Source organism: Camelus dromedarius, chromosome 9 (assembly GCF_036321535.1).
Source record: "Camelus dromedarius isolate mCamDro1 chromosome 9, mCamDro1.pat, whole genome shotgun sequence".
NCBI classification, from domain to species: domain Eukaryota; kingdom Metazoa; phylum Chordata; class Mammalia; order Artiodactyla; family Camelidae; genus Camelus; species Camelus dromedarius.
The window spans coordinates 3,601,445-3,626,750 of record NC_087444.1 but is presented as its reverse complement, the minus strand read 5'-3'; the positions used below and the strand labels follow the sequence as shown (position 1 = coordinate 3,626,750).

The 25,306-nt window shown below is 50.7% G+C and overlaps 1 protein-coding gene across 1 annotated transcript in view; it reads left to right on the top strand.

Annotated features, from left to right (window-relative positions):
- Window positions 1-5,483: 5,483 nt before the first annotated feature.
- ABCA4 (ATP binding cassette subfamily A member 4) overlaps window positions 5,484-25,306 on the top strand; it is a 117,852-nt gene continuing 98,029 nt past the window's right edge. The window contains exons 1-5 of the mRNA XM_031457627.2: window positions 5,484-5,549; window positions 12,995-13,088; window positions 14,147-14,288; window positions 16,634-16,773; window positions 22,422-22,549. Coding sequence (XP_031313487.2) covers window positions 5,484-5,549; window positions 12,995-13,088; window positions 14,147-14,288; window positions 16,634-16,773; window positions 22,422-22,549 — 570 coding nt within the window. The remainder of the gene's footprint in view (window positions 5,550-12,994; window positions 13,089-14,146; window positions 14,289-16,633; window positions 16,774-22,421; window positions 22,550-25,306) is intronic.

The window sequence follows — 25,306 nt, the reverse complement described above, 5'->3', positions numbered from 1 at the left end:
TCTGCACTTCTGTAATAATGAGCTCAAGCTTCTCTCAGGTGCACAGTCAAAAATTCTCTGACTAGGCTCTGACTGGCCTGGTGAAGGCCAGGAAACTACTCGTGACCAATCACTGTGGCCAGGGACCCACAGCACTTACCAGTCCACTGTAGACCTTTCCCTGGGCCTTGGGCCACCCCACAAGAGAACAGATCCTTGTGCGCAGGCAACCAGTCTGCTGGCAGCTTCTACCCAGGCTTGGATATTTTTTCTGAGAAAAATACATAAACTGACACTTGCTTATCACACTATTATCAAATATGATTGGATAAGTTGAAGAAATATTTATGTGATTCGTGATGATACAAGGAGCTTCAGGTTTTAACTGCCAATGATTTAGTTTTAAATTTGTTAGGAATGAACTCAAAGTTAGAATCAAGATATTTTCCCTTTATCTTACATTGTAAGATCCCAAAGCTGCCTTTATGCTTGTGCTGTAAGTTCATAATACTACCCCCCACCCATAACCACTGTTTTCAAAGAAATGTAATATAATCAGCAGTGTGTTTTGGGGACATCCTGTTTTCTTCAGCTTGTTTCAAATGAACTACGGCTCTCTGTCGGTATTAGTTCATTATCAAATCTATCTCCACTCCAAATTACAGCGATTCTCACTCATGTAACTTAACACGTTTTCCAGAGCTCTTTTTCCAAATAGAAACTTTTAAAGTTATAAATTATTTTTCTCCACTACTGAGTTTTTGCAGAATAATTGGTACAGAATGTCTCTTCTTGATAACACTGCATTTCAACCCTCAGATAGGAGTGAGGAAATCTTTAAAACTCCATTTGTCTTGAATTTTTTGTACTTCTGAAGATAAGTATGGGTTGATATGATCTGTCACTTAACTTTACAATTCCCAATCACATGTAGGGTCCTAGCCCAAAACCACTGCATTCCCTACATTTACATCAATTGTAGATTTACTGCGATCAATTAGTGTTATTGGTGATAATTACAAGAATAAAATATACAATTATCAGCACCATTCTTGACTAACTAGGCATATTCTCAGAAATATTTGAGGAAACTGAGAACACAGGCTCTTATTTTGACATAATTTTTTAACAACTGTAGTTACCTGGGGTGGGGGTGGAAATCACACCTAAAAATAGATGTAATATTTAAAGAGCAAGTGTCCTCAACATCACCGATCATTAGAGAAATGCAAATCAAAACCTCAGGACACCATTTCATACCTATTAGGACGTCTATTATAAAACAAAACAAAACAGCAAATAGCAAGTGTTGGTGAGGACGTGGAGAAACTGGGACACCTGTGTCCTACAGGCGGAATGTAAAACGGTGCAGCTGTCACGGAAAACAGTACAGTAGTTCTTAAGAAAATTGAATCTAGATTCACCATTTGATACAGAAGCTCCTCTTCTGAGTACCTACCCCAGAAAACCAAAAGCAGAGACCTGAACAGATGTTTGTGCACCTGTGTTCACAGCAGCATTGTTCACAATAGCCAAATGGTGGGAGCAGCCCAAGAGGCGATGGGTCAATGAGTGGCTAAGCAAAGTGGTGTATTCATATAGTGAAATGTCATCTGGCCTTGAAAAGAAAAGATATTCTAACGTGTGCTACAACATGGATGAATCTTGCAGATTATGCTAAATGAAATAAGCCAGACACAAAAGGACAAACATCATATTTCATTTATGTAGTCAGATTCATGGACCCAGAAAGTAGGATCGTAGTTGCCAGGGGCAGGGGGAGAGGGAATGGGATTATGGTTTAGTGAGTATAGCATTTTAGTTTTGCAAGATGAAAAATTTCTGGAACTGGATAGTGGTAATGGTTGGACAATGATGTAAATGTACTTAGCACTACTGAACTGTACGCTTAAAAATGGTTAGAATGGCAAATTTTATGCTATGTGTATTTTGCCAGAATAAAAAGAGTGTCGACCTCAACAAACATTTGTGCAGCAAGAACATCAGATAGTTGAGAGTAATGCCAGTGGAGTGTCATCAATTGAATTATAACAAAGTGCTAATTTTTCTATTGTAACTCAGTGAAAAATGGATTGTTTAATTTATTTTTTAATATATTTTTATTGAAGTATAGTCAGTTTACAATGTGTCAGTTTCTAGTGTACAGCATAATACTTCAGTCATATAGGAACATACATAGATTTGTTTTCATGCTCTTTTTAACCATAAGTTACTACAAGATATTGAATATAGTTTCCTGTGCTATACAATGTTGTTTATCTATTATATATATAGTAGTTAGTATCTGCGAATCTTGAATTCCCAGTCTATCCCTTCCCACCCACTTCCCCCACTGCTAATCGTAAGTTTGTTTTCTATGTCTGTAAGTCTGTTTCTGTTTTGTAAATAAGTTTCCTTTTTTTTTTTAGATTCCACATATAAGTGATATCATATGGTATTTTTCTTTCTCTTTCTGGCTTACTTCACTTAGAATGACATTCTCCTGGTTCATCCACGTTGCTGCAAATGATGTTATTTTATTATTTTTTTATGGCAGAGTAGTATTCCCTTGTATAAATATACCACAACTTCTTTATCCAGTCATCTGTTGATGGACATTTAGGTTGTTTCCCTGTCTTGGCTACTGTAAATAGTGGTGCTATGAACATTGGGGCACATGTGTCTTTTTGAATTAAGGTTCCCTCTGGATATATGCCCAGCAATGGGATTGCTAGATCAAATGGTAAATCTGTTTTTAGTCTTTTGAGGAATCTCCATACTGTTTTCCATAATGGCTGCACCACACTGCATTCCCACCAATAGTGTAGGAGGGCTCCCTTTTCTCCACAGCCTCCCCAGCATTTATTATCTGTGGACTTTTTAATGATGGCCATTCTGACTGTTCTGAGGTGATACTTCATTGTAATTTTAATTTGCACTTCTCTGATAATTAGTGATATTGAGCATTTTTTCATGTGCCTATTGGCCATTTGTATGGCTTCATTGGAGAGTTGTTTGTTTAGGTCTTCTGCCCATTTTTGGATTGGATTGTTTGGTTTTTTTTTTCTTATTAAGTTGTATGAGCTGTTTATATATTCTGGAAATTAAGCCCTCATCTGTCTCATCTTTTGCAAATATTTTCTCCCATCCCATAGTTTGTCTTTTTGTTTTGCTTATGGTTTCCTTTGCTGTGCAAAAGCTTGTAAGTTTAATTAGGTCCCATTTGTTTATTTTTGCTTTTATTTCTATTGCTTGCGTAGACTGTCCTAGGAGAGCATTGCTGAGATTTATGAAGAATGGACTGTTTTTAAACTATGACAGGACAATTACATAGCTGATACCTAATGACTACAACTTTTTTCTTCCCTTTGGGAATTTGGAAGGAGACCTATTCCTTCACCAGTTGTAGCTCCCCACAGCAATCCCACACACTCTCCAAGTTAGTCCTCCCTGGGGAATCTACTTAACTACTCCCAGGACTTAACCGTCTGCCTATATCCTGATGATTCCCAATTTTACGTCTCCGTGCCAAAACTGCCTGCTTATTACCTCCACTCGGATGTCATCATGGGGACCAATGTCAGTGTATCAAATCCAAGCCCGACTTCCCTCCCACTTCCTCCTGCTCCCCAGGGCCCTCCCCTGGCATTCTCCTCTCAGTTCTGAGCTCCACCACCTCACGACCTGGCCACCAAGCCCTAAAACCCAGTCGTTATAACTGCCTTCTCCCTCTTCTTCATCACCCACTTCCAATAAGGCACCAGCCAGCTGTGTCTCCTTCCTTCTGTCATTCTAGTCCCCCCCATAACCACCTTTGCTCAGGCCTTCTGCTCCCACTACCACCCCAGCACTGCTTCCAGAATGAATTTCCTACTCTTGGCAGACACTGGATTAAAATCTGCAGTAGGCTCCTGGGTGATAAAACCCACACTCTATAGCGTGTTTAAGACTGATGATTCTGCACAGAGCCTGCTTCTGTTTGGGTGTGCCCTGCACCTGCAGGCCACTCAGAGATCACTTCACAGGGGCTCAGGAAATCTCAAGATGGTCAATAATAATCATCAATTCTTCAGCCTGGTTCCTGGTTCCCTTCCTAACCTCTTCTTTCACTGCTCCTCCGTCCACACTCTCCACTCCAGCCACGCTTCATTTCTCGTGGTTTCCCTGGACAGAATCAGCCATTCCTGCCTCCCTGTCTTTGCATACGGTTTTAATGACTTGTTCAGAAACCCAGCATTGTCTTGGGTGGCCCCAAGCAGAGGATTTAATCCCACTAGACTTCAGGTTCCTTTTCTGTAAAATAGTGCAAATGCCTACCTCATAAAATTGTGATGAGGATAAAATGAGATAACATACACAAAGCAGTTTGTAAACCATAAAATGTTATTTTGTAATTCACCAAAGCCTATCTTTAATGTCACCACCTCCAAGAGGCCTTTTTGACATCCTAGGCAGAAACCACCCTCCACCACACACAGCCCATGTGTCTTCCTGGATTCCACCAGGCTCCTTAATTTATCCAAGTTCCGGCCTCAGCTCGACAACCACAGCATAAACCCCATGAATCAGGGTACATTCCTACTCCATGGCCTTCCATCCACTCTGTCAAACTCTCTTGGGTCTACAGTCTTTGAAAGACAAGCAACTTCTAAGATTTGAAGAGGCGGCGACTAAAAGTTCCCGGTGGTGAAACAGCAGGATGTCTTCTGTCTGGGATGCCCCTTGGGATCACAGATCTGCCTCCAGATGGCGAATTTATCTACCGTGAGCTGGAATGACAGTGGCTGACCCACTGGCTGCCCCTCCTCCAGCCTGGCCTGCATCAGACATGGCTGGTCAGTCACAGCTCTGTCCTGCTAGGCATGGAGGGTTCCAGCGGCTTTTCAGACACAGCTCCAAGTCGTTGACCAATTTCTGCACAATAGAGAAAAACCATTTACCAGCCACTAAGCTCAGAGACACCTGCAAATCCCTGGCCTAAAGTCACTACAGAGAACAATAAAGGGCTGAAAAACGGGAGGATGACTTCACATCTGGCGAGTGGACTGGCTGGGCTTTAAAGTAGCCGTCGATCCCTGGGTGCTGGCTCAGGGCAGGCTGCTGCAGGGAACACAGCCCGGCCGATACTTGTGCAAAGAGATTTTGTCCCAGACTGAAAGGTCAGAGATCCCCAAAACCACCCTCTTCAGGATCCCCAGGGAGGAAGTGTGAGGGTCGTGGCTTCCCACGCAGCGCCCCCACCTCAGTTCCCTGAGTGCACAGCCACGAGTGTCTTTCTGAAAAGGAGCCAACAGAGCGTCAGCCTGCTTTCTTCGACAAAGGGCTTACATGTAATTAAAAGGGATTATGCTTTGAAGGAAGAAACTAGCCTTTAATCACCCAGAGAAGGACACAGCAGCCTGGGCCGGAGGTGCTCCGGGTGCTGTTTACGCCCATCGCTGCCGTGAGCCCCAGCCGTAGACAGAGGGCTGGGAGCCATCTCCCGGTCTTCCGTGGTCACCAGCATGCGCTTCGCCAGGCAGATCAAGCTTCTGCTCTGGAAGAACTGGACCCTGCGGAAAAGGCAGAAGGTAACAGGTGCAGTCTGTGATCTCAAAGTGAGGTGTGGGGCAGATAGGCAGCGGAGGGCGTGGGTGGCGCGGGAGTGGGGAGGGACAGTTATCACGGACGCACCGGGTAACTGTCTGGCTGCTCCGTGAGCCTCTCTGAGAAGTGTCCTTTGCAGGAAGATGTGCTTCTCTGTCCTGAGGTGGCCGCTTTCCACCTGCAGCCCAGTGTAGCCATATTAAAGTCCGCTTCTGCTGCCCTGCACATAAATCCGTTTCTTGCCCGTCCCTTTCCCTGTCCCTGGTTTTTAAACCTGCCCTTCAGTCCTCACGCCCTTGCCCATCTCTGTTGTGCGGCAGGAAGAGCCCTAAGCCCTGAGGATCAGGCTTAAAGGAAGACCATGTTCTCCAAGTGCTTCCCTGCCCGGTGATACTGTTTCATTTGCTCTACGAGGCACACTGATTTTTCACATTTCTGAAATTAGACTGCAACTCACATTCAAGTGACACTTTTTTCTCCCTTAATGTGCAAAAAATAACAGTGCATCTTACCAGTGATGGTGTCTTAGATTCAGTGAGCTCCGACACCTTATCCACCTTCACAGACATTTATTGAGCCTTTCAGTGACCAGGCATGGGGCTAGCCTGGACCAGGGACTTAAAGACACAGCTCCTACCCTGGACTCACTTCTAGTATGGCTGGGGAAACTCGGAGTACGGTTTGATACTGGGAGTGAGGAAAGGAGCATAGATCAGATAGCCCCTGAGAAGAACAGGCAAGACCACAGGAGGTCAGAGGAGCCCAGGGGAGGATGTGTAGGTCCCGACTGGCCTCTGCAAGTTTTCTGGGGGAAAGAGTAAAGAGGGAGTATATGATTATAAAGAAATAATGGACTTTGCTATGGCCTCAGGGACAAGGAAATGCCAGGTATACTCAAAGAGCGAGAGAGGGAGAAGCACAGGAGGGCTGGGGGTGGGCAGGGCTGAGGGTGGAGGAGCCAGGGAAAGCAGGGAGTGCTTGGAAGGAGACGGGGAGCAAGACGGGCTGCGGGGAGGAAGAGAGCAGGTCTGTTCAAGCCTTGGTTCAGAGAGGGTTTTCTTGGGCGGGACAGGGTTGGGGGCCACTGTAAAGATGGTCAGAGAAGGGTGGGGGCCGACAGGTGGACCATCTGAAGACCCGCAGCGAGCGTCTCAGTCGGGGCCCAGTCAGAGGGCGTCTACCACAAGGGGATGTTGGGGCAAAGCGGGTGAAAGGGCCCAGGGTGGCACAGGGGTGGCCGCCGCAGGAGGCGCCAGCCGCCCCAGAGCCGAGAGAACCAGGGGGAGAGAGTGGGACCGTCAAGTCTTGGAAACACAGAGGGGACGTCAGGAGAGCTGAAGCTCAGACCTGCGAGGAAGGGGCGTGGTGAGGCTGCTGCCGGGGTGTCGGCCCGACCCAGGAGGGGGAGCCCTCGCCGGCTGGAGGGCTTGGAGCTGGGGAACAATAGCTTAATAGCTGGCACAGAAGAGGACCCAACCCAACCACGGGCACAGATGATCCTTCCTGCTGTGTGTGGCTTGGACGGGATGTAGGGAGGCTGGAGGAGAAGCCAAGTTAGGCCCCCTCCTCCTGGGAGACACCACTGTCCTCAGGCTGCTTTCCTTTGTCAAAGCTGGTGTGATGTTCAAATTAGAGTTGAAGTTATTTGTCACCCCAGGAGCCAGGAGCCAGTAATGAGACTCAGTCTCTTATTTCCAGGAGCTTCCCCTTCTAGAATGAAAATAGGCAAAACTGAAACAAGACTCATTATTAAATTTATTCATTTATCCATTTGCTCCTTCAATTAACAAACACTTAATGGTTCACCAGGCACCGTGCCAGGTGCTGGGTACACAATGACAAGCAAGACAATCTCGGTCTCTGCCTGAGTGATGTTTGCAGCCTATGGAATGCCGAGGAAATTCAATACGTGACTGTTTTTCCTCTTCTCCGTAAGAGACTTAAGATTCTCAATTCTGCTCTCAATGTGCTCTTCGTGGCCCTCAAATAATAAACCCAAAGTCTGCAGCTGCTGGCCTGAATTGATCCCATTCCTGTGGCAAGCACGTTGCTGTCACAGAGAATAACCCAGTTTTCAAAGACAGGGTTTGGCTCCGAGGCGCTCACAATCTCTGCTTCCTTTCCCGGGCACTGGTGGGTGTCCCCTGCTCTGGGACTCTGTCTTCTCCACACCCTGCTTCCTGGGGAAGCACACTTGCAGCCCACCGCTCCCACATTCCAGGAATTTCCTGGATGTCTGGGCGCGATGGAGACATCCGCACAGCTCCCAGTAGCTCCGACTAGGGGTCTGTGGCTCCTTCTGTAAACTTTTGGTTCTTCTGGAGGTCTCTGCCTTCACATAATGGTGACTCTAAGAAAGCAAAGTGCAACACACCCAGCTGATAACTCAGCTCCTAGGTTTTTAATTCCTCAGACTCCCACGGTTTGGGGTGTTACTGCTGCAAAAACAGCTGCCGAGTTTCCCCATCCATCTTCTCCCGGCCCCCGAGGGCAAAAAGTGAACGTCTTCTTGTCCCTGCTGTCCTCCGTCTCTTTTTCTTCTTCCTCTGCTGACTAGTATTACCAAGTGTCTGGCACTGCATTAAGTATCACCTCACTTAACCCTCACCTCAATCCTGTGAGAGCCGCTCCTGCTACCCCTCATGGGTACTGATGAGCCTTTGGAGAAGATTTGTGACTGGTGGGGCCAGCCCTGGGGCTCCAGAACAGGCAGACGTGGCTGTTACCCGATTCTGCTCTTGTGTTTCAAGCCCTGTCTAATAAATGGGTTATGAAGACCACAATGATAGGATGACCATCTAATTTATCATCCAATCCAGGGCACCCTTAAAAGTGAAAGGATGCACTGTTAATACTTACATTAGGACAGTAAACGAAAACTGACACTGGACCTGGCAGACTGGGCTGTGTGGTCCCCCTCTGTGTCCTGTATGGCCAGGTGAGTTAGCCCCTGCCCTGGGGGAATTCGGAGCCAGGTGGAAACAGGTGTTGGCCCACAGCTTCTAAGCAGAATGACACATGCAGCAGTGGGGTAGAAGAAAGCACCGGCTGGGGGACGAGGCTGGGCTCTGGGAGCTCAGAAGGGAGACTGGAACTGGAAGGGGTGAGAGAGGTCTCCTCAAGGAGTTTGTTCCCCAGAGCATGTATTTCCAGTGATAAGAGCTCCCCCACTGCTGGGGACAAAAGACATCCACCCACTGGAGGGTTTATGAAGACCATTAGGTGTGTCTCCTGCCCCTTAGAGCCCTTGGAGTCTAGGGCCGTTGGGGTCATCCCCCAGCCTCAGCTTCTGCATTAGGGCAGAATATCTGGGGAGGCCTGAGGATTCATGAGAATGGGGGACTTCTCAGCTCCTGGACCCCTGACCTGGGCATCTGGTATAGCTATGACCTTTGGCCTAGGGCCCAGAATTAGGTGAGGTGAACCTGGCAGGTGGGAGGAGGCTGGGCAGCCAGCTCCAAGGGTTCCCAGGCCCTGGGTCATATTCACCCAGCTTCAGAACCCTGTCTGGGCTCTCAGGGCAGAAGGGAGAATCCGGCGGCTCATTTCAAGCCTTGGCCACCCGCTTTCAAACTGAAAACAGGGTAGGAGGGAAGAAAACCTAACTGGCCAAGATTGAAAACAGCAAGCACGACTCTGCCCTTCCCTGAGACCCCCTCCCCCCTCCAAAATGGATTGAGTGGTAAAGGGAGGGGGAGGGGAGGCAGAAAAAAAGAGAGAGAGAGAGAGACAGAGAACAAGGAAATACCAGTTTGGGGAAAAAAAGATATCCACCGGCCCCTCCTGAGCTTCGGCTGGGCTTAATTAAAGTTACAGACATATTTAAAGAGAAGGGATGGGGGAGTCAGAGCCACTCCGAAAACATGTTTTTAATTACACTGTGGAATTTCTCCCTAGGGTATGCCTGTGCGCAGCTGAGCATCAGGGACAAAGATGCCGCTCTGGGCTGGGGGCGCTGGGCAGATTCTGGGGGAGGGAGCTGCGGCCGTTGTGAGGCCTTGCCAGGCTAGAAGAGAACTGCTGGTGGTCTGTGTGCTGGCAGTGAGGTATGAAATGCAGCCCTTCCAAAACAAACTCTGGCAGAGGTAGAGAAATAACCCTGACTCCTCAACAAAGGGTTTTCAAAGATTACCAACCACTACCTGTGTCAGTGGTTCTCAGCCCCAGCTGCACATTGGAATGACCTGAGAAATGTTAGCAAACAAACAAAACCCATCAAACTGATGTCGCACGGCCATACTGGTGTAACTGATGTGGGGCGTGCCTGAGCTCCCCACAAGATTCCTATGAGAACCGTAGGCCTAGGTTAGCGTAGGTGGTCAGTCGAGAGTCAGGGGCTACAGGCAGAAAACGGCAGCCCCAACTCGGATATGTGGTGGCGAGGAACCCCGGCCAGGCTGTCCTTGTGCTAGGGCTAGGCAAGGAGTGGAGGAGGAAGGGGAAAGTCTGATCTGGCCTCCCTCTGGTGGGTGACAGACAGTTCAAAGGCCGGGTAATTCAAATCACAAGAGTGAGTGAGTGAGTGGGTGAGTGGATGAGAGAGTGTGTGACTCACATGTGCAAAGAGGGGTGAGATGCACTAGGTTAGGTTTGGGAACTTTGTCCACGGGACAGGTAGGCCAGACAGGCTGACCCTCCCCTGGTCTAAGCCCCTCTAACATACAGAATAGGGAACAGTGTGTGGTTAGTTTCTCAGGAAGCCCCACATTTCCAAACTGGCGACTGGGCAGTTCTGACTCCAGAAAGGGAGAAAAGGAGCAGACATGAACGTGAGTGAAGGGCAGGCCTGAGAGTGTGCAGATAATTTTAATAACTCCTGTCCTTCGGCTCTTACAATGTGCTGTCACCTGTACTGTCCCTGTGACACTTGTAAGAACTGAGGGTCAATAATAAATGGCTCTTGTTTGTGGAATGTCACCGTGTGCCATTCTCTGCATTAGCTGTTTTACACAGTAAGCTCATTTTATCCTCACAACTGCTCTGAGAGGTCAGTCCCAATATCACGTGACCCCATTTTACAGATGAGACCCTTAGGCATGGAGAGGCAGAAGAGGTTACCCAAGGCTGTAAAGCTAGTAGGAGGCAGAGCCAGCCAAGAACCCCTGGTACTAATGCACTCTTAACCCTCAATAGAAGCTGTAGGACAGAATAGTTCCATTTCCCAGATGAGAAAACTGAGACTCAGAAATTAAGCAAGCCTTAAAGTGATTCCTAACCTAGATCTTCACATTCCCAAGTCAGTATCAACATTTAACCTACCAGACTACTCCCAGATAGACATCGGTACATGGAAGGTGGTCAACTTACTAGATGAAAAGCCAGTGTTGCAAGCAATTGTCATAGTCAAATATGCAGAATCTGGACTGGTTGTCTCATGTCTTTGTTAAGGACACCAGGAACAACTTCTGGTTTCCTCCTTTGCACCTATCACTCACATCAGTATCTTGTCAAACTTGCTCCCCAACCTGGGGAGGTCCAGGGATGGAAGGCATGAAGCCAATATACGTGTCCCTGGGGGAAACAGTTTTTTTAAGTCTGCAAACTGTTGGTGACCTGAGCCTCTGTGTCACCTCCAGCTTTTCCTGGAAAAGCCTCCTAGACCAGTTGACAAAGTCTCCCTCATTCCACCGATATTTACTGGCACTTACAATAAGCTTGGCTGTGTTGGGTGTTAGAATCAAGTAGTGACAAGGATAGATGTGGTCCCTGCCCTCAGGGAGCTTAGAGCAGTGAAGGACCCGCCTTTACAAAGGAGCAATGAACCTGAGGTAGGACGAGTGATAAGACAGGAGTGCAGGCTGCTGTGGGGACAGCTGTGCTGTCTCGTGCCCAGCAAGGATGAGCGAGGCTGCTAACAGTGAGCCAGGGTACCGGGGAGTCTCTGCGCCTCCTCCCTTGATGTACATGGCCCGGGGAGCTGCCAACATTCCTATGGCTGTCAAGTACGCTTGGGGTCAGTCCTCTTAACACTGGGTGGGAATTGTCCAATATTGGTGTTTTGCCATTTTGTGGGAGAATGTGTAGGGGGAGCCCTGAAAATGAGTGTCTTAAGGAAAAATCTATTATTCTTTCTTCTTCCCATAACGTTTGTGTGTTTCCTCTAACACATCCTCCCTAGACATATTTTGAGTAAAACAGTTTGTGAAAAGTTACAACTGCATAATTACTGCCTGCCCTGAACATTTTTTGCCTGTTCTTCAATGCATTATCCTTTTCTGCTCATTGACTTATGTTATGGTTTGTAATCATTTTGTTGCCAGTAGACCTTACCAACAGGGAAGGAACAAACGTTTATTGAGCACCTGCTATGACGTCTACCATTTTGCTGAGAGTTTAGGTGCATTTCTTTGGAAGAAACAACAAAGGGTTACATTTAAAACCATGTGCACAGCCCCTAGCTGATCTGTAGATACTTACATCTCTGTTCTTAGCATCTGCTTCAATTCTCCTTTGAATTTTATGAGTTTCCTTCCTAAGGTCTTCGGATTGGGGACAGGGTAAAAGAACTATTACGTTCCCGGGTACACATCCCTCCCTGCCCCCCGCCCCCAATAATCCTACCTCTCCAACTCCACCTTCTTGTGTGGCGTCCCAGGGCGTGGGCTGCAGCAACCAATTCTTTATTCCTCCTTTGGACTCAAGAGTCCTTAAACTCTAAACTGCACCTAAATTTAAATCCCGACTTTCAATCGTACGTTGGTATCAGCAGCCTCTTCCAGTATTGTAAAAACCCAGGGCAGTATGCCCTGGTTTGTTTTTTTAAGCAACAAGACATTGTTGAAGGAAAATGTTGGTAAATCCAGATTTCCGTTGACTTTGCCATGGATCACAGTATTTCACAAAGGCATTTGTGCCTTTACACATTCATGCAGTGACCACACTTGCAAAGTCTAGTGTGCGCTAGAAGAAGACAGGGCGGGGGGAGGGGCAGAGCACTGGCCCTGGAGCAGGAGACCGGATTTTGGTTCCAAGGCTGTCACAGCCAATGTGACATTGCGCAGGTCACCCGCCATTCATGGGCTTCTGTTTCCTCATCTGCAGAAGGAGAGGTTACACACAGACCTTTACTACCTGCAGCATCAGCATTACTGGGAGCTTGTCAGACGCGCGGAGTCTGGTGGGGTCTTACAGAGTCAGAATTGGCATTCCTGTGCACAGTAACATCTGAAGAGCACTGAAGTACATATTGATGATTCTTGATGAAAGTCCAGGGCCATTGCAATTTTCTAAAATAAATGCAGAGTGGAACCTAGATGGACACCATGTCTTGTTAGTCTAATATATCAGAGTAGAGGTAGTGTGGGAGATGGGATAAAAGAAGGGAGTCCTTTAAGTAAATATACCACGTGGAGGTGAAGTGTGTCTGCTCTGGGTATGTCTGCAGTAATCTCTTAACATCTCTGGCCTTTCTTTCATTTTGTTTTTCCAGATTCGCTTTGTGGTGGAATTGGTGTGGCCTTTATCTTTATTCCTGGTCTTGATCTGGCTGAGGAATGTCAACCCACTCTACAGCCAACACGAATGTAAGCATGACAGGGGGAGCCCTGGCAGGCCTGGAGGTCTGCTTCATTTGTTTAGAAAGGTCTGGAGGGTTGGTGGTGCCAGGATCGGATCTGCTTATCACCATTTCATGCCTACAGTGCAGGAAACAGAGATTTATCAGCATTATGCAAACTAATTTTTAAATCTTACACATTCTACACAAATACTTGTAGTGGTTACTGAAGAATTGTGTAATTATTTTTTGTTTGTTTCTGTTTTCATTTTTTTTTTCCCTATCCCTGAACTCTTACCAGTTTTAAAGGGAGCAAATTATGAATGAGTTCTTTAAAAAAGTATGGAGACAATTTAGGGATTTGTTATACATGGTGCTAAAGAGAAATGAGGAGAAGGGCATAAAATAGTATATTAATAATATGGTGTTTCTCAGACCCCAGAGGTGTCCTGGGACATAGGATGAGGCTGTGAGTGCCTCTTCTCTACTTTGTCCCTCAAAGAAAGCCTTCGTCTGGTTTCTGGCCAGGATGAGCTCTGCTGCCACAGCTCCTGGTTCCTGCTCCTCGCCCTCTTGTTCACGAGTCCCAGGCCCCAAGTTTTGAATCAGCCTCCTGTCCATCTAACCCTTGCTTCTTTACCTCACCCCCCCCCAAGGAGCCCATAACCTACGTCCCTCTTGCATGTAGAGGTACACACTCAGTACACAGTTGTCGAAGGACTAGATGACCCTCTTCTCCTCAAGCACCAGCAGCTGGAGGAGGCTTCTTGAGCTAACATCCTTCCACCCCTCTCCCCTCCCAAAACCACGTGTTTCTCCTCTGTTCCCCCTCCACGCTTCCGTCCATGCCTCCAGCAGGACACCTGTCCCTCTCCCCGCTACACTGGGAGCTTGAGAGAAGACACCCTGTCTCCGGCACACAGCACAGAGCCTGGCATGTATTAGATGCTCCTGCTCTCAAATGTTGATGCATGAAGGCAAGCACCAGAGGGGCCGGGCTCCTTCCTGCAGCGGCTCCAGCTTCCAGGCCCTGCATCCCACTTGGTGTCAGTGAGTAACTCCTTGCCTTCATTTCCTGTCTTAAAGGCCATTTTCCCAACAAGGCGATGCCCTCAGCAGGAATGTTGCCGTGGCTCCAGGGAATTTTCTGCAATGTGAACAATCCTTGTTTTCAAAGTCCCACCCCAGGAGAATCTCCTGGAATTGTGTCAAACTACAACAACTCCATGTAAGTGCTGCGATCCCCACCACACGGGGAGGAGGCCGTGTACCCTTTGTTCTCATCTTGCTCCAGAGCCCACGTGTGGGCTCACAGACCGTGGAACGCTGCCCGAGTGTTTTTGTGGCTTGCCGAAAACTTAAACTCGGAGACGCAGGGTGCGTTTCCTCTCTGGAGCCTTCTGTCAGCTGTCGGGGCACTTGGCGGGTGGGGAGCATCAGACTCAGGCCACGTGGTGTGATTTCTTGGTCCTTATATCTTCAAGATGTGACTGGGAGTCTGATGTCAGCACTCTGCTGAGAGGGGCCCACTGCCTCCAGGTCATCCAGCTGCTTGGGCGGAGTCACTGGAGGAGAAAAAACTCAGTTCCCCTTCTGTTTCTTTCTATCACTCTCCACCATGGGTCAACTCTGACAGACCCCTGTTCCTTTAAAAGCCTTCTTGGACATATAAAGGCTAAGAAGAATGTCAGGGTCCTCGTGAGGGTGAATGAAAGCAGGTTTACAAGGTGAAGCTTTCTTCTTGGGAGGAAAAGGCAGTTTCCAAATCCTCTGTCATAAATACCGTCAGTTCCCTCAGGCAGCAAAATCTTAGGGCATCGCTTGAGAGCAGTTGTTCTTAACTTGTGGCTCTGAAGAACCTTCTGAGAAGCTGATGAAAGCTGACAGCGCCTCTCCCAGGAAGAACAGACACACACACACACACACACACAACGTTACGCTGTGCGTACGATTGCAGGGGACTCGCGGACTCCAAGCTAATAACCTTTGGTCTGGGGTCAAATTTCAAGTCAAATCCCACAAGAAGAGGGTCCCTGTCAGCAGAAGTAGGGGGACTTGATGTGTCATGTGCTGCAGACAGAGGCTCAGGGATGAGGACGGGCTGCCCATCGCCCCCTGGGCTGCCCTCGAGCTGCAGTGTGTGAGGCTTACATCCGTCGGCCACCAACAGGGGCTCATTTGGGGATGGCTTCACCTGCTTGTATAAGCACAAAGCTGGATGGAAACTGAGGTATTTGGTTACTCCAATTCTCTCCTTAGAGGAGCTTTGGATATAATTCCTCTAGGACAAAACTGCACTTTGACTGAAATAAAAAGAACGTTTGCTAAGTCAGCTTAAAGCTCAGAGGTAGCCTTTCCCTCTGGGAACAGACTGTGGCTGCTTTGGCCCTGTGATGACAGAGTTGCGTAGTTGTGAGGGTGACTGCGTGCTCACAAGTCCATGCTTGCTGACCCCCGGGTTACAGGAAGATAGAAGAGGGGACAGGAAACACTCATCTTCCTGGGAAAGTGAGCAGATGACATTTTAGTTGGGCTCCCATGGCTGCAAACACTGGAAGCTTTAATTTGCGACCTATGCTTTTGGCTCGAGCCTCCTTGAGGTAGCTGAGAAGAAACACCTGCCCATCCAGAGAGACCCCATGGGGCGCACGGTGAGATCAGGGGGGTGTCGGAGACATTTGGGTGGAGGCTATTCGGAGCTGTGGTGGGACCGTACTGACAGAGTCTATAGATTGTGGGGTGGGAGCTGGGGAGGGCGGGGACTTGGGACTCCTGCTCTGCTCAGCATTTGAAGCAGGAGATCGGGGTTTCATACTTCACACACATTATGGGTGAATGTTGGCTTATTCAAGGTTCTTTTGCTTGCCAGGCACAGAAAAGCACTTAAGCACATCTGAGCTCCAGAGGGAAAGATGGTTTGGACACTAGACCTTCTTGAAAAGCCAAGGGCAGTAAGGCAGGTCTCGAGGGAGGGGGCACGGGCCGGAGCCCAGCAGGGGCTGCTCCTGGGCCTGCACGCCCAGCTCCCTCCTCCCTCTGGGCATCTACTCCACTTGCTTCCCTCCGTGGACCAGTAGCCGCTGCTTCTCAGTGGCTGGGCTGGTGCTAGTTGCCCTGTTCACAGCGGCTCGGCTTGGGCAATTGGAAGAGCATCCCTGAGTACCATTCAGGTCCCCGGGAGCACATCTGCCTGGACTGGCGTTATTCTCCGTGTCCAGCCAGCCTTGGTATGTGTGTGCACGCGTGCGGGGAGGAATCCGTGGTTACTCAAGGAAGGGGGTGCTCACTGGGAAGAACCTCCAGTGATATCTCCTAATACCGTGCTGTTTAAGGCTTCCTGGGACGGGACACACAGAGAAGGGACCCTGCCAGAGGTGGAAGGCTTTTGACAACAAATTGCTCACCGCCCCTGTCTACTATCTTATATGTACAAGGAAGTAAAAATACCTTTCTCCTTTCCCCTTGGCAGTATTGTGAGGATGTATGATGTAGTAGCTAGGTGGTATCTTAAAAAATTACACAAGGTATTGTTTTATTATTATTATGAAAATGACAGCTGTATCTTTCTTGCAGCTTGGCAAGGGTGTATCGAGATTTTCAAGAGCTCCTCCTGGACGCACCAGAGAGGCAGCACCTCGGCCAGGTTTGGACAGAGCTCCGCACTTTGTCGCAACTCATGAACACCCTCCGGATGCACCCCGAGAGGATTGCAGGTGAGATGGGCTTCAACGTTCTTCAGCATCACTTGCCTCTCACTTGCCTCATTCATCTGAGAGACTGAAGATACAGGAAAGAGTGGGGAGATTTGGTGGGAAAACATACTAGAGGATGTTGGAAGGGATGCGCTGTAGGGGCAGCATGAGGTTTGCCCTGGGATGAACTCCTCTTTCTGCCAGACTTGAAGGTGGGAAGTTGGGAAGGACGGCAGGAAAGGTCCCATCCCAGGCAAGCCCAGAGACGGAAAGGAGGATGCGGAGAGAGACGGTGCTCTGGGGAGTGTGAGGCCAGGTGAAGGGCTGGAGCAGAGGGGGGAGTCTGCAGAGCATGGTGAAGGTGTGGAACACTTTCCCAGAGTCCTGGAGAGCGAGCTACCCAGGACTGCGCGGAAACCACTCCAGGCAGCGGCAAGGAGCCAGGGGGGTCAGAGCGTACGTTTACCATACGTGAATATGTACAGTTCTGTTTCTTCTGGTAACGTTCAGCATCCCAGGCCCTGAGGCAGAGCAGGTGCCGAGTAGGGGGTGCAGGGCGGGGGGCTGGCAGGGAGGTGCCACGGAGAGTGCGGGAGGCCAGGGGTTGAGGGAGGTGGTTGGCCTGCCTGAGCTCAGTCCAGTTTACAGGACGAATGAGAAGTGAGCAGCACTGCATTTGCCCCAGGGAAACAGAGGGGCAGCAGAGAGAGGTCGCAGAGGGCTCCACGGCCCTGCTTAAGGACTGCGAAATAGCAAGGCGGAGAGACTGACAGCTATGGTCAGAATGTGAAGTATGCAAATTCAGGATTTCAGAGGCATGTGGAACAGATGAGATCAAGCCCCCAGGTGTGGCCATGGTGGTTGAAATGGAGCAGAGGTGAAGATTAATGTGATGGAAAGACAAAGGAAATGAGAGGCCAGGTACTGGATGGACGCTCAGTTTGTGCAGGGAGGAGAGCCCCATGGAGTCCAGGCCGCTCCTCCCCAGGGGACAAGCCAGAAACAAACAAAACCCAACCCTAATACCCACTCGGACATCTCTTTTTAGAGCACAAGTGGGTGCTGTGTGTTTGCCACATCCACGTAGTCTCCCCTGTGTATGGCCGTGGAGCATGGCCATGCTGGGGCCTGGGCACCAGCTGGACCCCATCCCCCTGGAGAGGCAAATGAGTGTCTGGGAGGGAACAGGGCCTGCTGGGACCCCAGGAGTTCCTGCATCCTGGGGCTGGGAGAAAGCTGCCAGCGTGGGGAAGGTTGTTTAGGGCTGGGGCTCGGAGACTGCGAAGGAAGCATTTTTGCAGCTGATGGGAGATGTCTGCTACTGGGATGAAGTTGGGGAGGTCTGTCAAGATGATCTTAGAGGATGACAAGGATAAGAAAGGGAACAAGGGGGCAGGAGAGGCTGGACAGAGCAGCAGCCCCCTAGGACCCCTCCCCTACGTGGTTTAGTCAGCTTTTATCTGATGTCTGGTGAGTGGCTACCAAGCCAGGAAGTGTGCTGGTCCCTGGGGACAGAGAGACAGGTCAGAGCAGTGCCCTCCCCGAGGGCTCCCAGGGCAGAAGCGGGAGGATTGAGGGGACAGAGGCCATACCACATCTGGGCTGGTGGAGGGAAGCAGGGGGGCTTCAAAGAGCACAGGGGGTCAGGAGGGGAAAGTTGTCCAAGGAGGACCTGATCGTCCTCCAACCGGCCGCCTCCTCCCTTCTCTCCCCTTTGGAGTAACAAAGGACAGGAGTGTGAGTAGATGACTGTCAAGACTATTTCACCGCACTGAAATTCTTTCAGAATGGTCATGCAGATACTTTACGCAGCGGTAAAGCCGTATCACAAACACCATCTTCCCTGCTGCCCCGGGTGGGAGAGTTTACTTAGCTCCCTCTTGAAGGGCCTCGTACAGTGTGTGCACAGCCAGCACCTTCACAGTAACGGGAGTAGAGGGCCGCACCAGCAAGAAGGCATTTCCCCCAGGGTTAAACAAGCAGGGGAGCAGGGGCTGGCCAGCCCGGGACTGACGTCCACCCCGTCCACCCCGTCCACCCCGCAGACGTTTCATTTTGTTGTCTGGCTGTGAGATGGAGTCCAGCTGGGAGGAAGAATAAAGGAAGCCATTTCAAACCACAAAGTCTTTTGTGGTCTTTCTAGCCTGCATATGAGAACCAAAATCTCTGCTTCCTAATCAGACGCTGGGCTAGCTTTGAGCCGGCCGCAGGCGCCCCTTCTGCTGGCCTTCAGGCCGTGGGAGAATGTCCACTCCCTCCGCGAGGGCAGCTTCAGGTCTGAGGAGACGGGGTCAGCAAAGGTCAGCCAGGGCTCTCCAAACTGCAGAACTCCGGCCTTGGTGGCCATGGGAGGGGACAGGGGACTGTCCCCACTTGGAGGGACAAAGGCTCTAAAGGAATTGCAGGCCAGGGACTGAAGTCCCGCGCCAGCACTGAAGACGACTTCGGGGTCTGTCCCGGGGCCACCTGGGGACCTCGCTCCCTACGAGCACCGCCTCCTCACCCCACAGCCGCAGTGGAGGGTGAAGCCTTTGAAAGCCAGATGTTGGGCCGTTGCTGGTGTGCACTTTTGCCTGTCGGCTCCCAGTCACCTGGGAGAGGATGCCTGCGGTGACCCGGGGCAGTTTCCCCTCCTAGCAAACCTGTGGTGCTGCATTCTCAGCAGAGGAGGGTTAATGGTAAGAGACCAGCCGGGCAGCCCTCCGCTCTCCCCCCCAAGCCGGCTCTGCGGTGTCTCAGTCATCTTTAAGCACCTTCTTCCCCTGAGCTGCACGCACGCATTCTCCTGCCTTCCCTCCCACCCCGACCACAGCTCCCCTCCACCCCCAGGCCTCAGCAGCCCCCTCCCCCAGCCTCTAGTCTTCCCAGGGCAGAGAACAAGAAGAACCACATTTTAGACCACATTTATTTTTCTTTCCTGAGGCCCCCAGTTCACATTTCTCCCTCGGGAGTCTAGTGGGGCTTCTGTCTGCTATCAGCCATCTCGTACATGTTGGGCCCCACGTTCTCCCGACAGGGTGGCCCCACCCCTCCTCAGGTGCGCTGGGCCAGCACGCTCCTGCCCCTTCTCCCAGGGGCCCCGCAGCCCAGGCACCTGGGCGGGACACTGGGCCAGGGCGAAATCGCTCCCAGGCTCCCTTGTTTTGTCCCTTCTCCCCAGCGAGGTATTTGTATGTAGGGTCAGGTGAGGGAGTTAAAGAACAAGGACGAGTTAAACGGCCAGGTAGGGTCCTGACGCTCAGGTCAGGACAACAGGCATTTACCGAGTGTCTCCTGTTGTTCCACAGACATTTACCAAGACCCTGATTCCATGTCAGGCTCTAATGCTGGGTGTCAGATAGAGGGGACTTCAAGGGCTTACACCACTATGCCCACCATCGTAGGCGTGACGGGGAGTACAAGAGAAGCAGGACCCATTGCCCCTTGCTCTCAGGAGACTCTGCGTGCGTGTGTGCGTGCGTGCGTGTGTGTGTGTGTGTGCTGGGGGTGGGGGGGGTGTTGCTGGAGGCTGAGGATACACTGCAATGCTGTCTACAAAGAAATGATTTGGAGAACAACCAAGCTGGCACCCCAGGGGAAGGAAAAGGTAGATGACAGGACATTTGTTATGGAAAAGAGGGGAAGACAAGAATAAAATAGAACAGCACCTCCCAGAACTGCTCCCTTGGAGTGGTCCCCCGATCCGTGGTTTCAGTTACCTGTGGTCAACCACAGCCCAAAGGTACTAAATGGAAAATTTCAGAAATAAACGATTCCTAAATTTTCAGTTGCTCATCGTTCTGAGTAGAGTGATAAATCGCACATCCTCCTGCTCCTTCCTGCCGGAGACCTGTACCCTCCCTTCGTCTAGGTGTCCCCCTCGTTGGTCACTTCACTAACCTAAGTCTCTGTGATCAGGTCGGCTATCACAGCACCACAGTGCTTGTGTTCACGTAAACCTTTCTTTACTTACTGATGGCCCCAAAGCACAAGGGTGCTGGCAATTCAGATAGTCTCTTACTGTACCTAACTTACAAATTAAACTTTGTCACAGGTATGTATGTACAGGGAAAAATACGTAGTACAAATAGAGTTCAGTTCTGTCTGTGCTTTCAGGCATCCGTTGGGGGTCTTGGAATCTACCCACTGAAGATAAAAGGGACAGCTATATTCAGGTCCCCCTAAAGGCTTTGGCCTTTTCCGATGCAAAAGGTAGTGATACTGGACTGACTACGCAATGGTACAACTCTAAGGGGCACCCATCATGGCGAGAGGGGCTGCCGTGCAGTGGAACCTCAGGGCTGGTTCCCCTGCCCCAGCTGCCTGGGCGGGCCTGTGGTTGGCCCATCTCCTTTCCAGAGGAAGTTAGCAGCAACATCAGTCTGGACCAGGGATGTACAGAGAAGTCACAGCCTGAACGTGAAGAAATGGCTGTCAGACACTCAGGAGGCTAGGCCTCTTGGCTGCCTGATGAGGGGAGAAAGTGGGAGGGAGCAGTTGGAGCGCTGAGGTGTTAGAACCTGGAAGGAGCAGGGAGGGTTGATGATTGGAGTTAGTTCAAGAGGAACAGAGATAAGCCGTCAACCAGGCTCCCGGAGAAGTTGGGATAGAGAGACGAGCATTTTCACGCAACCCAGGTGCTTTCCCTTAATGCTGAAATGGTTCCATAACTATCTGGGCCTGTCACTCGCTTCTCTCGTGGCACCTCATGAACTGTAGCAGGGGCCGGCTTGAAGCTGAGAGCTGTGCCTGGAAGCAGGTGGAGAAGATGGGTGTGAGTCCCTGGGGAAGGGTAAGCATACTATTAAAGCAATCAGAACAAGCCTTTTTTGAGCTGGGAGCTAAGCACCTTGCATTCCCACGACAATGCTAAGAGATAGATGTGGAAAGTCCAGACGCAGAGAGTTCTGGGAGTGCTTTGTGCCTTTTTATAAGAAATCTCTGCTTCTGGCAGGTTTTGAGTGGAGGCAGAGAGAACGCGGCTGGGCTGGTCAGGACATGAGCCTGCAAGCCAGGCAACGGGCATCCCCCTTTCCCCACCTGAAGATTTTCCTGCCCCAGACAGCCGCACCTGTCTTAGTCCGTGTCTGTGCCCTGAGCTTAGAGCCTCCGCTGAGATGACAGAAACACCAGGAAGGGTCCTCCCCGCCATGAGGACGGCAGCGTGGACGGAACTCGTGTCTCCCCAGCTCTAGAGCAGGGCTTTGCAGCCTCAGCGCTGCCGGCCTTTCGGACCAGATGTTTGTTTTGTCGGGGAAGAGGCGTTGTCTCGTGCACTGTGAGATTTGGCTGCATCCCGGGCCCCTACCCACTGGTACTTCCCCACTTCTGGCAACCAAAAATGTCTCCAGACATTGCCAAATATTTCCAGGGGCAACAAAATTTCTCCTCACCCCCACCCCATGGTCCAAGACCAACTCCACAAAGCCTCTGATGACCCTCATCCCAACCCTGACCTAACCTTTTCCCCCTTTATGCCTTCTCACTGAATCTGCTTCAGCAGTAAGTGCTGTGACTGTGTTGGCGACAGCCTGCTGGCAGGCACCCTGACCCTTACCTGCTGCCAGGGCACCTGCGAACAGAGCCTTCTTCTGAGAGTCAATTAGAAATCTTTCCGATTAATTCCAGATTTCCCCTCTTCTGGCTCATCTCCCCTTCAACACCCTGTTTTTTGTTTTGTTCATACACAGGAAGAGGAATACGAATTCGGGACATCCTAAAGGATGAGGAAACACTGACACTGTTTCTTGTGAAGAACATTGGTCTGTCTGACTCGGTTGTCTACCTGCTGGTCAACTCCCAAGTCCGTCCAGAGCAGGTAGGGAGGTGGCGCTGGTCAGTGGTCCCTGAGGGCAGGAGTGGGCACGGAGCTTGAGAAAGCCACGGGAGACCTTGGGTCTTTTCCTTCTTGCTTCCACATTCAGAGTCTGTGACTCATGCCACACACAGAAGAATACCTGGCGTCACTGGCGATGACGAGCTTTCCCATCATAAGATTCTGAAGCGGCGCAAATCCTGGCAACACTTTAAACATCTCAGATTTTTATGACTGGAAGGAAACTTAGAGGTCACGTGGCTTACACTCCGTTTGTAGTTGAGGAAACGGAGGTTGATCCACGTATTCATCAAGTATGTAGTGTGTCCTAGGGGCTAGGGAACGGCAGAACAGTACGGGAAGCCCCTGACTCCGGCAGCTACGTTAGAGCGGGGGCGGCGGGCCATAGTCAGGTTCCAGGGGTTCCAGGCTGCGAGAGGGGCGGTGAGGAACGCCTGGTAAGGTCAGGAGGCGGGGGGAGTTGGGGAGGGAGTAGGGGGCAGCGTTAAATGAGACGCTCAGGAAAGGCTTCCCCGAGGTGGCGGTATTTGAGCAGATCTAGGTGGAGAGAAGGCACCATGAGGGTGCCTGTGAGAGGAGAGTCCTGGCCAAGAAACAGGCAGAGCCAGGACCGAGTGCGCCACGGTGGCCCTGGGGGTCACAGAGCCTTGAGGGCAGCGCGTGGAGCCTGATTTCCCGGACCGCTTCTAGGCTGTGCCAGGAAGACTCCTGCCATCCCTGTCAGATCTATTTCGTCTGTTTTCATAATCTCCTGCGTTTATTCAGACCACTTTTACCACCAGAGTGTGACTTCACACCTGTCAGTGCCTGTGTTCCTCTCGTTCATCTGAGATGGGTCAGAGAGACGGGGACGTGCAGGGCCCGAGGCTGAGTGCCTGCGCACAGCAGAGCCAGAGCTGTCCCAGGCCGCGCGGAGTCCAGGCCCTCTCGTTCCTAACGCAGCGCGCGTCACTCTTTCCCTCCACGGTTCTCAGAGTCTGATGGCAGTTGCATCAGCGAGGTCAGGAGCTTGTCAGGAAAGCACGTTCTCGGGACCCACCCCAGACCACCAGCAACCTCTGTTTTCACAAGCCCTCCAGGTGGTTCTGACAGTTCAGGGGTGAGGCCCACTGCTCCTGTCTGGGTCTCACAGGCTCCTGGGCCAGCATGCTGGGGGTGTGGGTTTCTGTGTGGTAAACACAGTGAGAACGAGCAAGAGACGAGGGCTGAAGCACACACACTCCTCTCCCCTCTCCTGGCCGGGCCTGCGCCTTCTCCAGACTCCAGGGGAGAGCCAGGCCTCACAGAGGTTTTCAGGGCCAGTGCAGTCACCACGCAAGGTCTGCACAGGGCGCTGTCTGAGCCCAGAGGAGGGAGAGGACCCGCTTGCCTGGTTAAGGCTGGCTTCATCGAAGGGGATTTTCAAGCTGGCTTCCTGTGCAACAGTGGGAAAGCACATACCTGCTTTTCTGGCTTCTCAGAACCTGAGGTTTTCACCGAAACTAGTTGATGGGAACTGAGGGTCAGCCCTGAGGCAGTGTGTCAGGACCCTAGTGTCAGCGGTGCCCAGGCTTGGCGGCCACGCACTCCTGGCGAGGCCCTTGGGGTCCGGTCTGGCCTCCTGGCCCCGCCCGGCTTCCCCTCCCTCTCCCCGCCCAGGGGCGGGCAGCATCCTCTGCTCACTCTCCCTTCTGATTTCTCTTCAGCTCATAAGACTCAAGCCCTGGAAATGCCTGTGATGACTTCCAGGTGGTAATGAAAGGGAGCTGGAGATAAGAGCAGGAATTGAGGGGAAACTTCTCTGCAGCTTCTCGCCTGCGTGACACTGGGGTCTCCGCTTGCGGTGCTGCTGGCATCTGGGCTGAGGCCCTTCGTGTGAGGAGGTGGGGCCACAGTCATTGGACATGGGGCTTTATTTAGTGTTGTTCGGACTGGCTGAACCTTCCCTGATCAACAAAACCCAGAGCTCAAGAGGGAACAGCTTGCTGAGGCCAGTCTCATGGACCCAGCCTCCCTTCTGCCTCCATGCCCACCGGCTTCTCAGCCCAGTGGCCTTGTGTGCCTTCCTCCTGACCTCTGTCATGGCCTCTGTCCAGCTCTGTGACTCCCTGACAGCGCTGTCAGCTAGAACTTTCCTCCATGACGGCAGTGTTCCCTCTGTGCTATTTATAGTGGCTGGTGGGCTCTTGAGATGAGGCTAGTACACCTGAGAAACTGAATTTTAAATATTATTTAATTTTAATTACTTTAAATTTAAACAGTCACATGTGGCTTGCAGCTCTCTGATTGATTACCCTCCTTAAACATGGAATTTTGTTCTTTACCAGGAGGACTGGATATTCCGCCTTTCTGCCTGCTGTCTGAGCACAGTTCCGAAGGGAACAGCAGCACCCCCCTCTCCCCATCTGGGGCATCACTAGACCGTTACAGTTCTCTGGCTCGTCCCTCACCCCGCCCCGCCCCCAGCCTGGAAACTCCTGGACTTTCCTGCAGGCCCGGCTCCAGCGTTGCCTCCTCAGTGAAATGGTGTGCAAACTCCCTTTTCTTTGTCCTGCCCCCCACCCTCCCCTGCTCAGTAGAAAGCTAATAGGTAATGGTTAAGCACAAGCTCGGCTTCAGAGCTCAGCAAGTTAACGGTGTGCCCTCAGGCAAGTTAATCAACCACTGTGTGCCTCTGTTTCCTCATTTGTAAGATGGAGATAATAAAAGTGCCTACTACATAGGGCGACTGTGGGGGTTAAAAGAATTAATATCCATAAA